Genomic DNA, 16,299 nt, shown 5'->3' on the forward strand with positions numbered 1-16,299 from the left:
TAACTTGGTAAAGGGAGATACCTGACTTTTGCAAGACAGAAGTTTTTGTGGGTTTGGGTTTTTTTGTTTGTTTGTTTTTGTGGTTTATCTACCAGTGTCTTGTGCAAACATTCCTGCTTCTTGGTTGTTGAAATTGAAGCAGTGAGTTTTGTCTCACCCCTGTTTCTGTGCATCTTCTAAAAAGAAGTGTTGGTCTTGTTGATATTCTTCTTTTTGTCTGCTCTCTGCATATGCCTGTGGGTTTCTTTCTAAACCACTCCTCTTTTTGGAACTCAACTGGAGAGATGAATGGAGAGGGGAATGGAACCAATAAAGTGGGTGTGTGTTGACAAGAGGCATATTAGGATGTTTGTGCTTTTGGGTGTATCCAAGAAAATCTTTACAAATTGAGACAGGTCTTAAGAAACACAAACAAATTAATAAAACTCAGCCTGTTGAACTCTGCACTGCTTGCTGCGTGAGCTGTGAGGTAGTATGTGTTATTTAAAACACGTGAATTAATGCAAAAGTGTCACTGCAGTCTCTGAGCATTTGCAGAGGATTAAGCATGAAAAGAATATAAATATCCCTAGATTTTAGTGCATAAGCACTTCTCTGGATGCAGTTTATTGGGTACTAATGTGTAGCTTAAAGGGTTTGCAGTAAATAGATAAAATTATGGGGACTTAGTGACTGCCTGTGAGAACTATGAATTAGTTGTTCAGGACCCTTCTTTTGGTAGTGTAGTGCCCTCTAGACTGCCATCTTGCTATTTGTTTTTATCCCATTGTAGTTTTCAAAGAAATCTCTATTTAATTACAAATGTGACCAACAGTCCAGCCATCTGGCATATAAATGATGACTGATGGGTAAACTAATGGGCCAGTTAAGGGAGGAAAAATCCAAAGTGCATCACTGTTAAACATGCAGCTCTGTCCATGGTTTAGAAGGCCATGAAGTTATAAATAGCTTGAAGCTGGGAGAATGATCTTTTGAGAAAGATTATGATGAATTTTCTCTGGGCATATTGCTCTCTGGCATCTGTTATCAGCCACTGGTGGAGCTGGGGCCACCCAGCTAGTGACTTTTGTGTGTTCCCTCAGGCACTACAAGGAGATGGCTGTTCCTGAACTTGAGCTTCTGGAACCTAGGCAGTTCATTGTACTCAGCCACTGCAGCTTTCTCTGCAGCCTTTGGGGGGTTGCAGGCACCTCGAGATAGCAGTTCATTCTGCACACCTCTGTCTGATTCTTGTGATCAGACAGCTCACCCAAAGCTGGGTAACTTAGTGCTGACAGGCAAGACGTCTCTGGTGCTGATATTTATTCTGCTATCTCTGTCTGAACGGCTGCTTACCTGGCACAAGGATGAAATGAATTGGAAGTGTTACTTTATGTAAACGTCATTATTCTTTGTCTGAGACTTGTAAAATTCCTAGAACTTTTGAAATCTGACACTTTCAGATTGCCAGTGAATCAGCTTTTCCACCTGGTGCCTTACAAATTTTAATGTAGCTAAAGGATGATCTCAGCTGACACACAACTGGCTGGGCAGGTAGCAGGTGTCTGCCTTGCTCTGAGGAAGAGGAGATAGGCTCAAGCTCCTGCACGGAGACTTGAATCTTGGTTGTCTCGCATCTGAGCCTGGGGAGGGCATGTGCTTCAGCATGAGCTCCACACTGAAAAGCTGAGTAGCTAACCTATGTCCTGGCTGAGTCTTAGCTGCAGATCTGACTGGGGGAGGAAAGATGCAGTAATAAGAAGTGTCCAAGAATTATGTATCCAGGTTGGCTTTAACTATTCAAGAAAAATACAGAGTGTACCATTTGCTTAAAGCAGTTTTAGTTTTCAAAATACCAGTTTAAACATTGCCATGACTGTAAGTTTGTGTTACATTACATTAAATCTCGCCCTTCAATTAACTGCTTTCCCCTAAAGTAGCTGTCAGATCAGCAGGCTGCAAGTACATGCCTTCTCTCAGCCAAGGGATTCTGTCAGCCTTTCTAATTGCTCTGTTTGGGTTTCTTTCATGGCAGGGTAAGACCCTTGCTTCCTGAGAAGTAACTCATCAAGTCTGAAACTTACTCTTCTTTCACAAATGGATGTAGACACTTAAATAGACAGCACACATTTTTAAAAGGCTAAATTTCAAGTTCATATTCTCATATTTGACACTGTTGACCTAATCTTTTAAGCTATGTAATTAATTGTCTTAGCAGATTGTTCTTAAAATGACTAGGAGGCTGATGGCAGTGACACTTGACATGCTACACTAAGGTCATATTAGCATCTTCTACTAGTTTCCTGCCATTTAAATGAGTGTTCTGCTAGCTTTTTTTTTGGTGTTTAGAGTAAATATGTCTATCTGAAAGAATAAATAAATGTAAAATGTGGATATGCATATTTTTATGTAAATGCACTTTGTATATTTGCCACAAAACTATTAAAACTAACTAAAGTTTCATCAGCAAGTATGAGGACTGCTCAATTAAATCCATCATACTGCTCAGAATACTTGCCTGGCATGGATTTTAGAGTATTTCTAGTGTTCCATTTGTACTTCATTTACGTGTCTGAATCATTCATTATCAGAAGTACTCAAGTCCACACTGATTTTTCTGGAGGATATTAGGCTGAATTTTTTCTTCCAGTTATCTGGTGCTGTGCTAATGGAGGAGTCTTGAACTGGCTTTTTCTGCTCTAGGTGACTTCTGAAACAGTTGAGTCTGTCCTTTGCTGCTTGGTGAGAACTACTTGTGCTTCAAAATCAGAAGCAAAACTCTCAGGGAAGCCAAATAGCTGTGATTCTGCAGTCTTGTTGAACCAGGTGCTGCATAAGTGACAAAGCTGGGATGATTCCTCTGTAGGGTCTCTGACAATCTTGGCATAATGTAGACATAAGGGCCAGTGTCTCTATATTTTATACTGGGTGTTTTTTGTTCCATCATTTAGTAATTTTAAAGCCTTCTATCCAGTCTACAGCTGAGAAGCAAAATTCAAGATAATCTTAGCCTGTACAGGTTATCTGATCCTAAGCCAGGTGTCTTTTGAACCCATTGGCTACCATCAGAGTAAATGCAATAGAAGTTCCAACAAATGCTTTTAAATTGGTGGAAATGAGTGGCTGAACGATAGGTATCTGCCCTTCAGTGTGGTGGATTAATTCAGGTAGATGTGACCAAGTTGTTTTTGTTCATGTAACTTGATGCTAGCTGAGGGACATACAGATTCACCTCCTGCTCAATAGGATCATTTATGAATAGTGGTAGGGAATTAGGGTGGCTGTACTAGAGGGGCAGAGAGGGAGTTTGAGCCACAGGACATACTGTTGTAGGAACCACATTTGATCAGTTTGGTGAGCCACAAATATTGTTTCTGCATCATCTGTGCAACAGTAGTAATTTTTGTGGGTATTTATCCTTCTGTTTTGGGTATTTCTAGGGCTGCTTCACTCAAGTTCAGGTGGAATGTCACTGAAAGTCTGCAGCAATCTTGGCCACGTGTGGCTGTAGATCTGCCTGTTCTGCAGGGGCAGCTGCCATGATTCCTGTGACATTGATGCTCTGTGGTTCATGCTGGGGTAGCAGTGCCTGTCGTGTGTCAAGGAATTTGTCATAAACGTTCTTGAAATCAACCTTAGAGCTATTTTGTTCGGAGCCCTTCAGCTGGAGTTCATGTTTTAATAATGGTTCTGGGGAACAAGCTGGAATTGCAGAATACTGAGATTCTGAGAACCCAGGTCAGGGAGAGGAAGGGATATATATCCCCAGGCTTGTCTGTTTTTAATCTGGTTCTTGCCCCATATCATTTCAAGCACAACAAGGTGGAGCTCTGGGAGACAGTGTCAAATAGATCACCTGAATCAGGATGAGGATTTTTTCAGAGCTGATGGTAGGCTTTGTCTATCACATGTCTTGAGGGCTCATGGGGTTTTGGGGTTTTATTTATTTATTTACTTTATTTGTAAATTGATTGTGCTAGTACAACAAATGGATACCTTTGACTGGAAAAAAGTACCTTTGCAGGCTGAAGTCAGCAGTTAGGTTTCATTTTTGGTCCCCTTGTGCCCCACTAGATTTGTAAGTGAGCAAGAATTGGTGTAGAACTAGCAACAGAAAAAACTCACTTTCATAAAGAATATGCTCTATTAGAGCATAAAAATGTGGCTTAAGCCTTGTCTGCTTTTTCCTAGCAGAGCAGCTTTTGTGAACTATTTTGCCATAAAGTGTGAAGGGATGCTGAACCTTATGGAATTTAATAAGGTCAGCTAGCTCAAGGTATTCTCCAGCCACTTAAAACATATACAGAATTTCACATCCTGGTAGGATGGGAAATCCTTACTTGGCATGCTGATGAAGTTTTGACAATTAAAATCCATGTATTATATTGTGAATAGGAATTTTGTTTGAAGAGGTTTCAGATGCTCAGTTTGTCTGTTATCACACCCAGAAGGGCACCGAGGGGAAGATGTGACTGGAAAGCAGTCTGGAATATTAAAGGTTTCTTCAGTATGTGTACAACTATTATGCTGCCAACCTGTTTTATTTTCATTTATTTTGGGGTGTGCAGTAAGTCTTTAACTTGTAACTGCTATGACAGTTATTTGCCTTAGCTGCCAGTGGTGGTTAATTAACATTGCAATCATTTGAAGAAATCAATTCAGAGATTGTGTGCCGTTATCTGCTGGTACCGGAGTGTTCCTGCTGCCGGTGCAGTACCGATGCTCTGTGCTTTGCCCAGTAGAGGTCGCTCTTTGAGTACATTTAGCATTTTTTCCCGGGAAGCCGCTGGTGTTCCTGGTAGCTGGCAGCTGTTCATCCCGCCTGCTCGCTGATGGTGCACAGCTACTTCGTTTTGCTGTTCTCCTCAGTCTCCTTAACCTCGGGTGGTCCCGTGCTCACTGGCTTCATATATTCATGTGCTGTCTATAAATGATCTCAGAATTTTCCTGCTATTCATAGGTCACTCCTGATGGTTTCTATATCCTTTTGTTCTCGTGCTCTGATTCCTTATCCAGTATTATCAAATGATTAAATAATGAGAGATCGGGAGCAACTATTTTTTACTCAAACCTCTTCTGTGTTACCTGATGTCATGTTCTCTGTCCTCCTCTACCATTTTTTTGATGTGCTGTCCTCTACTGTTCTGTGATCTTTTCACTGCTTCTCCCTTGATTCTCATGTAATCCTTTACTCATCTTTGGTCCCTTCCTTTTTGTGGGGTGATCCATTAGTTTTTTGCTGCTGGTTCCCATTTCCAGACCTGAATTTTGTTTGAGTTCACTTTGTGCTCGTGTCAGAATGGCTGTGTCTCTTTGGTCATTGTTCTTTTGACAGCCATGTGGTCACCCTTTATCATCACTGTACATTTTGCTTTCTTTCAGCAGAGCAGTTCAAAACTTTTTTTTTTTCTGCTCACACGACTTACTGCTTCTGTGCTCTGCCATCTCCTAAATTGTTTTTCTCCCTGTGTGTGACCTGCACAAAAGCTTGTCCTTTTGTTGCTGTTAACCCTCTTGACTGTGTCCTTGATCCTTTTTAGCATGCTGCTAAAATCTCTTGGTTTAATTTTTACATTAGGATGTCTCCTTTCTGAGTCACCTTTCTGGCTGTAGTCTATACCTGGATCTATTGGAGGTAGTCCAGAGACAGCAACACCTGCATCTGCCTGTCCTGAATTCCTTCCCAGTCTGGCTGCTTTGTGTTCTCCAGTCTGCTGAAATGTGTGATGGTGTCTCCCACTGGTATTGTCTGACACTTTGCATCTTGCCTGGTATCAGGTTATTTATATAACAAATTTGCTGACTTCTGGAAGGAACCAGATGACTGTGTACTCTTTACTTTTTGTTATTTCTTATATTCTCCTCTACTATTCTACCTCTGCTTCCTTCTGGTAAGTCATTCCATGCTGTTGTCCTGACACAATATACCAATGGGGCAGGTAATGTCTGCAGGGTGAGACCGGGGCTGTGTCCAAAGCACAGGACTCGTGCCTGACAGTGTCTGTCAGCTGGGTGTGGGAGAGATGCTTTAAGCTAACTGTAAGACTTTCATTTTTTTGGTATGTTTTGTTTTGGTCTTACTTCCTGTTTCTGATGCAGGGATCTCGAATGGGAAATATCTTACTGAATGCAGTGCACAGGAGGACGTGAAAAGGAGGAAAAAGGAGATCCCTATACATATGCCTTACTAAATTTGTGACATCTGGGTTCTACTCAAAGGTGTTGATTAAATACCTTGTTAGCTTTTTCTTTTCTTCCTAAAAAAACCCCAAACCTTTGGTTCTGAGAAAATACAGATGGTAGAGCATTTTAATTTTAAATGTATATAATATCAACTTTACTTCTTAGAAACTTTGGGGAAATGAAACAGAATAATGTGTGAAAGAGTTTTGTGCTGTAGTGGTATGAGGATACATGCAGAAAGTGCCCAATTTATGCACAAATTAAATTGTCAAAGTTTGTGCTATATGGCACCAAAGTCAGTTTTGCACCATAAGTAAAGCAACACTGGACACAAATCACTTGTCTTGAACATAATTCTTCAGATACTTTTGTTCTCTTACTAAAAGACATCTGCAAACATATTAACTCTTCTTTTTTAATTATCAATGTTTTCTGACACGCTACTACAAATTTCTTGTGTCTTCGTTTATTTCCCAGTGGCTTAAAATAGCTCTCATTTTTTTGTGGAAGCCCCATATCATTCTCCATGTTTATATACAGGTTGTAATGGGAACTTATTGTAAATCCTCTTGCACATATAGGCTATTTTGGAGTTGGCATATTCAAAGGAAGTGAACATTGCAAAAGTGAACTCACTTCATTAAAGACATTAATTTTGTATTACAGAATTTACTGTCTTAACAAGCCAAGTAGAATTTTTTGGCTTCTAATATGGGAGGGCTGAGACAAAAAGGTAGGTTTGGTGTAGATTGAGAGGAAACTGGTTTTAGTTTTGTGTACTTGGTTTTGTACTTTATTTTTTATGTGTTCTTTTAGTAGTCAGGTGTGTTGAAGTGGATAACAACACAGCATTTCCCTTCAGACTGCCCACCCTCTGGCCTCTTAATCTTTTCCATTCCTGTGGCATAACCTTTGGGGTGAAATAATTCTCTGATCTTGATGTGATGATGGCAAATGTGGTAACTAGTTGCCACCAGTAATATCTCCTGTAGCTGGACATGAAATGTACAGTCAGCTGAAGCCTGGGGTAAGCTAACGGAGGGGCACAGGGAGGGCTCTGTGCCATACAGACCTTAGGAGGTGGCTTTAAGTGCTGGATCTGGGGAACTCAGACTAGGAGGGAGCTTAATTCATTCCCAGTTCTGAGAACTGGAGCAAGAAACACATGTGCTGACTCTGCTTTTGAGCAGTGAGCTTTTTTACTGCAGCCTCTTCTGTGAGTGTGTTTAGAGGACAGGCTGGTGTCCCCGCTAAGCAGTGTCAGCACAGCAGTCTGCAGTGCTGAATAGGGGAAAGACTCAGTTGATCCAAGCTGCAGTGAGAAATAGTCCTGTGTGTGTTTCTAAAAACATTTCAGTGCTGTAAAAAGTTTAAACTCCAAATACTGGCTAATAAGGCAAACTGAAATAATGAAAAACTTCTTAGACGCAGTGAAAGCAGAATTTTGTAAATAAGCATTGCTAGGCACACAGGTAGATGGACACTTCTGAGTAAGAGGCTGAAGTGATCTTCACCTTTGAGGGTAATCTATAGTAATTGTTCAAGGCCTTGTGTGCAGGACATCTTTGGTTAGTCCCTTTTGTAAATTGCAGAGAACATGTTGAATAGGCTGAAGTAAAGAGAATATTGAGGAAGGGAAAGGTGAACTTACTGAACTTCAGACGGGTTGATTTATCTAAAGCCAGCAACTGTGCAGTAGTGTGAAACTCTGAAGAGATCGTGCTTAAACAGTTCAAACACCTGGAAGAGACTCACTGGCATTTAGTGATACTGTTTGCATTTGGTGGAACCTAATATAAAATCTCAATACTATCAACTAAAGTTCTTTTGTCCTGCAGAAGTTACTTCTCTTAGCCATTTGCTATTGAAATATCAACACACAGAGATAATCTGACCTGTAATAAGGGTACTTAGACTGCATTCTTCAACTTCGTACTTGGTGTATCTCATGGGGTTTTTTTTCTCCTGACTTAAATATAAGACAGCAGGTGTCTTGGCTGAACTGTGCACTTCTCACAAAGCAATTATTGAAGATGAAGATGCTGTGGTTGACCACAGTAATTCTAAAAGCTTGGCTAATACTTTGTTCTCTTCAAAATTATTTGCAGAAATGAAATGCGTGTTTATATCCACATTTTTTATATATCCTCATTCACACCATTCCCTAATGTGTTAAAATGCTAAAAAGCATCAGATTTTTGTGAGCTATTTTGGTTTCAGTTCTTTGCAGTTAGGTGATATATTTTCAACATAGTAATCCCTTCCTAACCTCAGCCCCTGGCTTCTAGGATTTCTCTCCAAACTCTGACATCTTAAGCTCTCTTCTCAGAGAAGAACAGATTTGTCCTTTCTCTTCACTAGATGTCACTTGATTCTCAGTGTCGTCTCAGTCTTTCTTGTGCTCACTGCTCTTCTCCTTAGACTCTGGCTTCTAAATGAATAGTGTTTATTGACAAATTGAGCTATAGTATAATTTAAACATGTTCATAAGAACAGTTTAATATCTGAGATTCTTCTGTGGATAATTGAAATAAAAAAATCCCTGCTGGTTTCTGGAAGGAGCTGAAGATTAAAGAGACAAGTTTGTTTTTAATGTTTTCAGTGTGGGGAAGATTAATATCCATCTTTGGAAGACTGAAGGGAGGGCAAAAGGGGAATCTTGAACTACATAGTGTGTAAATTAAGTACTGTATGCTTCAGTTGGGATCAGGATTCTCTCCAGTTAGCTGCCAAATATGATATCAGCATGCCTATGAATATTTAAAATGAAAACTGTTGTGTTCTCCCTCTGCTAATTCCTCTTTCATTTTGGTGAAGCTGATTGCTTCTCTTTCTGTATAACAGAACCCTTGTCAAATTAATCTAAACATGACTCTAGCTCTGTGAGTGCAGTTATATTGGATGCACAGAATGCATTATATATTTAGTATTCTAAATTCTTCCTCCCCCATGAAGTGTGAGTAACATTTCATGTCTTTATGACCTTTACACTAAGGGATCCTTACTCATGAAAGCTTCCTGTTGACGCTAACTGGATTAGCAAGTCCACAGAACTGGGTTTATTACATTGTAGAGCCCTCAGGTTTTACTTCAGTCTTAAAAAGTGGGTTCTTGCTCTTGGCAAGAAATTTCTGCTTGGGATCCACAATGGACTGATTGGACTCTGAAAGGTCTGTATTGAGTTCTCTTTACCCTGTATGACTCTTGACCAGCTTTCCAGTGGAACAGTTTAATGAGAAATTGGCATAGTTGCATAAATCTCTCTTTTGTCAGGTACTGCTATTTTAATAGCTCTTTTGGATAAATATTCCCTTAGAACCTGTAAAAGTTTGGAGTACTACTGAACATCATGTTCCTAGGTACTACAAAATTACTTCATTAAGTAAAGAAACATTCTGAAAAAAAGCTAGGGATTCTGCAGCTATTCAAAGTTTCCAAGGATGTGATTGCCAAAGAAATTAATCTTACTTAAAAAAATTAACATTCTTATTTCTCATGATGTCTGATTCAAAAAACATTGACTTCAGTTGGAGGCTTTCTGTAGCCTTTGGGGTCATATTTATTGAGGAGATGGCAAGCCTATTCATGCACAATTTTATGCATAATCAGGTATTACAGATAGCACTTTCCAAGCAGCAGTGGGACAATGTTTATTTTGAATATTCAGTGTTAAGGGTTAAATGAACTGAAATGTTTAATGCAGTTTACATACTGTGTGTTCTTCTCATGGAGACTTATATTTTTACTAAATAATTTCACTAAATAATTTTGTTTACTTTTGAAATTGTGAGGATTGCTGGTCTTTCTCAGGGCTTCACAGATGTTTAAGAGAAGTAATCTTGGTGATCATTTTCAGAAATAATGACTTTTTGAAGCCTGTGCATTTTCAGCTGCCACCACAGGAGGAATTGTATTGAGACCTGTGTGAATGGCAAAAGAGTTGCTGAGAGGAACTAGAGGGAAACTAATGAACTTTTTCTTCTTTTCTATTTCCTGTGCTCTTCATCCTTTGCCAGAGGCTGGGTACAGAAAAGGAGATGGATTTGCATGTCAGTTCTAGGTAGTGGTATGAGAACCTCTTGGCTTCCTGCTTTATGGGAAAGGGTTGCATCTGAGACATTTGATTCCAGACTGCTGTCACTGATCTGGATGTTTATAGTGAGTTTCTCTGCAGGATCCAGCTGTCCTGGATGAAAGGTCCTTCTAACCCAGTGCCTGCCCTCCAGCTGAGGGCAACATGAGACCTCTAGTAAAGATCATGTATGATTCTCAATGCTGAGAGTTAAGGTTCAGATCCAGGATACTCTAAGTGTGGAGTTGCATAGTCATTGAATAGTAAAATTTAATCTGTTTTTGTGTCTTTTGGAAATAATTTTGTTAACTTTTAAACAGCTGCTGGTTGTATAGGAATAAAATGTAATAATTTGCCTCAAGTAAACTTGATGAGAACTTGATGTTTTAGTGCCTAAAGAATTGCCACTAACTTCAGGGCAAAAAGAGCAAAAATGCTTTGAAGTATAACAAGTTGCCAATCCTTATTTCCAGAAACATGAACAAAGTCCTCTAAATCCTTGTGGGCAGCCTATAGACCTTGTCTTTCTCTGTCAACCAACCCTTGAAATCAAGGTGAAGTCTACAGCTGTCATAGTGAATCACTGAATGCAGTTTCCAGTATTGAACAAGGGGAAGCTGTTCCTGGTCTTGTAAAGTGGAACTTCATATGAATGGGGCTTCATGATGTGACTGAAGCTTCGCAGGAGAACGCAAAGGCACTGGGCTGCCAAATTTTCCTAGTGTTTGCTGAGGGGGAGTTGTTAATGACACTGGGCAGCAGATGGTCTCAGGAGAGTTGTTACGACACTGCAGATCATACTGTAAACACGTGGGTGAACAGAACCAGGATGCTGACAGTTCACTCGCACAGCTCATTGTGACAAGGAGACTCGAGTGGAATTCAGCATCGCCAGAACACCAATGTCTCGGGAGTTGGCGAGTCAGCAGGCTGCCAAATGTATCTGGGAAGAGTTTTGCAACATAGTAGTGGAATGGTAGCCGGGTCATGTGAAGTTCAAAACAGAGAGAAGGATATGCCTAGTCAGCCTTGCTTCACCACAGTGGTCTTTGGACCTGAAGCTACTGATCCTGTGCAGTTTAGCTACAAGATCAGTACAGGAGTTAAATTCAGTCCTCTGATTTTCATTGAATACAAGAGACCATTTATTTATTTTACAAATTAATTTGAATTCTTGAACCAGAAAATAAACTGTTACAGGAAGAAGTCCTCTCTTCCCTGCCACAAGCCTGGTGTTGACCTACTGTTCTCTTCTTCCTTCTCACAAAATACCTTCAGGGATTCCATCCAAACCAAAAAGTACAGTTGTGGACTGGGGCTTTTCATTTTGATTTAACAGGGTAAGACACAAAAGCATTTCATTTAAATCCTTTGCTAAATATTTAGCCTTTTTCTCATCTCAACCTGCTTACCAACGCAGCTTTTAGTATATCTTGAAGAAAACAATGATATAAACTATCCTAAGTGTCATTCACAACATGAAATACAGTATGTGGGGATTAAACAGATATATCAGAAGACAGTGCTATATCTGTATTCGTCTTTCTATTATTAAAGCTTTGACTAAACTAAAACCCATATTTCCTAGTACTTTTGATTCCTAGTCTTCATAAATGCAGGATCTGAGAAGATCAGAAACATTATTTGCCTGTCTCTTGCATCTCATCAAAGTCAAATTATGAAGTCTAATTTCTGAAAGGAAAATATTTTAATACCGGTAATTAATTTTCTGGTGAAATATTGAGGCTGGAAACAGCTGAATGATGCCAATTAAAATCCTCAGTTAACTTCTGTTAGGGAATAATTTAAAATAATAGTAGTAATGAAATACCCTTTAGTTTGTGAACACACATAATTCTCACTATCATTGAATGACAGATAAGTATGGTCCAGTTGGAAAATACCTCTAAGGGAGGTCTTCTAAATGCTCAGATTTGCCTTAATGACTTTTATATAAAGTCTGCTAAAAACCTCCTGCCATGAATATAGCCCTCAACAGTAATATTTATGTAGTGTAATTAGAGTCTTTGTTAAGGATCCCATTATTGTTCACATTGTAATTAGACTTATAATCTAGTAAATGTGACATACTGCAGTGTTCCGCTTTGTAAACATTATGGACTCCATTTTAAGACTAAGATTGCCTCATACCAACAAATAAAAAAAAATCATGGCCTCATAAAACCTTCTAATTATTTAGATGAACACTTTGTGGATTCCTGATGCAAAGTTGAGACTGAACCAAGGTGAATATTGAGCACAGGTGCAAGGTTCAGTGCAGGTGACTTGCCAGCCTCCTTTACACCTCAGCTGGCTGCTTAAATCTCACTCAGTTTAAGGAGAGAAGAGATGCAAATCTGAATAGCTTTTTAACCTCATTAGCACAGTGGTTCATATTGTGTTTCTGCCTTATAGTTCATGTTTCTAGGTAGTAACAAGCAGCTATTGATCTGTTGGTAATCCGCTGTAGCCATGTATGTGTATTGATCAGTCAGTTTATCACTCATGGGAGGTAACTGAAAATGGGCTTGGCTAAACAGTTCGTTTAGGGCTGAATTTATTTTTTTTGGTAAATTTTGTTGTCTCTTAAATGACCAAGAATTTGGATAGTAAATTGTTTAAGCAGTAAGCAGATAGAGGCATAGCTAAAAATGAGGGATTATTTTATGTTTGTTGTTAAGGTCCTTTAGTACAACTGTTGTCTTGGTGTAACTACTTGTATCATTAATGTTTTCTCCACTCAAATAATGTCATGATCCAAGTCTCTCAGACTCTGCTCTTTTGAGACCTCTGTGTGCTGCATGAATCGAGAGGACAGCGTGCTTCTCTTAGTCTGTAAGAGCACTTGTCCTTGTCTCTTTCTCTCTCTCTGCAGTGGTCTTTGTTAGTCAAAATATCTTACAATTCTGGTAATAATTTTTGAAGAGTACAAAGTGACTGCTCTCAGCAATGAGAACAGGTTCCAGATAGTAGGCTTTTTGGATATAAACTTTGCTTTTATTGGAATAATTGGATGCTTTCTGTGCTGCAGCCGCTGTACAAACAGTGCAAACACCAGGTGCTGGTAAAGCATCTGTATTCTGGGTAGCTTGCCCTAATTGCAGTCTCTCACTGTGAAAACTTTCCACAGCTGTGCCAGCAAACATCGCAGACCTGAGAAACATAGAAGTGCTCAACTTTTTCAACAACCAGATTGAGGAGCTGCCTACACAGATAAGCAGCCTTCAGAAGCTCAAACACCTGAACCTTGGGTGCGTATCTTAATGCAAAACTTTGCTGTAATACAGGTGCTACCAAATGTCGTCGCAACTGGACCTGTAACTTCTTATTTTTTGATAGTAAAGTTTGTTATTGAAAGTGGGTTTGAGGCTAACCTGGGAATTACAGCTCCAGAGTGTTCAGATAATGTCCTGGATAAACAGAAACGTAAATGATCAAGCACTTACTCTGGTATACTGGTAATCATTTAAGGACAGCAGCAACTCATATTCATCAAATATCAAAGTAAAACTGAACAATTACTGACTTTTACTTCTGTAGTAACTGCCACCTAATTTTGTGGTTGCTGCATAAGAATCAAGCTCTGTGTCCTGTTCTGATTTAAAGAAACATCCATGTTATTTTAGCACTTCAATTCCAAATGTTTGAATTTGTGTTTATAGACATTTCGGTTTATATGAAACCTGTAAAAGAAGCAGCACGTATTAGGTGTGGTGTGCATTTAGTTTAAAGAGCTGGTATTGACTGAATTTGTGCCAGGCGTGTTTATATTAAGTCTTCAGATTCTATTTTGTGGTAGAACTGGTGATACTTATAATAACTACAGTTGCTTTCTTAAATTATTAAGAAAACATAAGACCTTCTTAAAATTAAATGGGCATATTAAAGTGTAACTATGGAGGAAAGCAGTGGTAGGCCTAAGCTTTAGCATTACAGGCTTCTCGTAGAAAGAAGGTTTGTATTTTATAAATTCAACTTCTGAATGCCATCAACAGACCATTTTTTATTCTTCAAAGTACCAGATAATTTTGGCTAAGCTCTGTGTATTCTGCTTTAGATACTTTCGTGAAGTGCTGATAATTGAATTGCATCTTGAACTGTTGGAATGCCAATAGACATTTTAATGATGATCTGTCTTCTCTGGTCTTTTTTTTTGGTCACAGTAGATCTCTAGCTGTCCTTAATATCTGTCTCAACATCTGAATTGCTTTTCAGAGCAAGTATCAATTAAGAATCCTGATTCTTTGTATTATGAGGGTTAGAACAATATTTTTGGAATGGCATATAGAAGTGTTGCAGTATATGAAGGAAGAAGTTGTGCACTTCCTATGGATTAAAGCCGCAACCATTGTTAATATAGGTCAAATGCTAGTCTGCATTAATACAAAAAATGTCATACAAAAGACCACTTGGTGTTTGGAACAGCAGACATTCAGATCTGGAATCACATTTGCCATCTTCATGTATCATGTGGCCTAAAATCTTAGAGACTAAACACTCTTCCATCTTAATCCCCTCCTTCCACGTGGTCTTCTAGGCACAGGATTTACCACCTAGTCTTAACTTTGCAAAATGGGTTCTGCTTTGGACATCCTTGGAGTCAGTGACAAGGAAACGTTTTTGCTCTAGTAGGTTTTTCAGGAGACAGCCTAGAAACCCTCTTGTCATGTGCAGTGTGTGTGTTACAGGGCTTTAGAAGAGCCCCTTAGGGGAGAGGGGCTTGAATAAGAGCAGAGATTATTTTTGGGAGGGCTTTGGCATGGAAGGGTCAAGTGATGTGGAAAGAGAAAAGATGTACTGCTGCACAGAAGGCTTAAAATGTAACATTTGGAAGGTAGATGAGGCACAAGCTCAGTGTTTGAACTTCTGCAGGGATGAATAGTGCTGGGCAGCAACTTTGAGCTGGTTCTCTGTCCCTGCCAAAGAACAGATACCATTCTGCCTCTTGTCAGTAGGGAGAACCTTCTTTCCCTCTCTTTTCCTTCCTTGCAAAAGTCAAGGCTGTTAGGGCAGCTTGGTAAAAATCCCTTTTCAGGAGTGGAAAACAAGCTGCTTTCTTTAGTCCTGTTTTATATAAAGACCAATTTTTAAAGCAGTGACAGTTCTGCAGTAGCAATAGTGGAAAATGCTTTTCTGTGTTTTAATTGCTAATACTACAGCAGCAATATGAGTTGTATGCCTATAATGGGACTCCTTACTGGGGATGAGGAGGAAGAAGGATTTTGTCTAGATTTAGCTACAGAGAGCTGATCTCTACAAGTTCTTGTTTTGTTGGGACTGGCTTATGCACAAAGGGTAAGGAAAGGTGAGGTTATTTCCTGAGTTTGTTAAAGAAATGGTATATGTGCTTCTTCTGACCTTGCTCACGTGCTTATATGATCTTTTTATTTTTGGTTGTGCAACTTTGTCAGTACTTTGACTAGAGTTTTTATAGTTTCAAGTGTCAGATATTCATACATTCACATAACATCTCCTCTTGACTTCAGTGACTGTTGTTTATCACTTTTGCATCAAAAGAGAATGAAACTCAGGGTATGTTTGGGGACAGCATCTGAAAGGTCATGTTTGTTTCCAGTCTTCACATAAGAAAAAATCCTGTTCTTGACAATAGCTACCTGCTCAGGCTCTTTCTGAAGATGCCTCTCTTCTCTGTTCTGCTTTCAAACCTGGGTGACAACTGAAGCAAGATCCATACAAACCAGGTATATATTTGCTGTACATGCAATAGGGACAGTATGAATAAGAAGCTGGTAGGTAGTTTTTTTTCTGTTCATGTGATAAACAGCGATACACAAACAGTTCATACACAGTTAGGTTCTGTGAAGATGTCTCCAGCCATGTGCCTGCCTTCATTGTTGCTGCAGCTCTAGAGGTTATCTGGATCACCCTGTTCAAGCTCTTGGAGTCAGAGAAAAGTTACCTTTCTCTACCTTGTCTGATCCAGGTTATCAGAGAAATCTCTTCCTTCTGTTACATGTTCTCATGTTGTTCTGTCTGTTACCACTGGGAACTGCTGTCCTAAACCCTCTGAAGACTGGCTGATTGACCTATATTTAGATTAAGCT

At 39.4% G+C, this 16,299-nt stretch overlaps 1 protein-coding gene across 1 annotated transcript in view; it reads left to right on the forward strand.

The window, feature by feature from the left end:
- Positions 1-16,299, forward strand: part of RSU1 (Ras suppressor protein 1) — a 101,585-nt gene that overhangs the window by 8,028 nt on the left and 77,258 nt on the right. Inside the window, exon 4 of the mRNA XM_030967082.1 lies at positions 13,365-13,485. Within this exon, the coding sequence (XP_030822942.1) occupies positions 13,365-13,485 (121 nt within the window). The remainder of the gene's footprint in view (positions 1-13,364; positions 13,486-16,299) is intronic.

Source organism: Camarhynchus parvulus, chromosome 2 (genome assembly GCF_901933205.1).
Source record: "Camarhynchus parvulus chromosome 2, STF_HiC, whole genome shotgun sequence".
Lineage (NCBI taxonomy): Eukaryota > Metazoa > Chordata > Aves > Passeriformes > Thraupidae > Camarhynchus > Camarhynchus parvulus.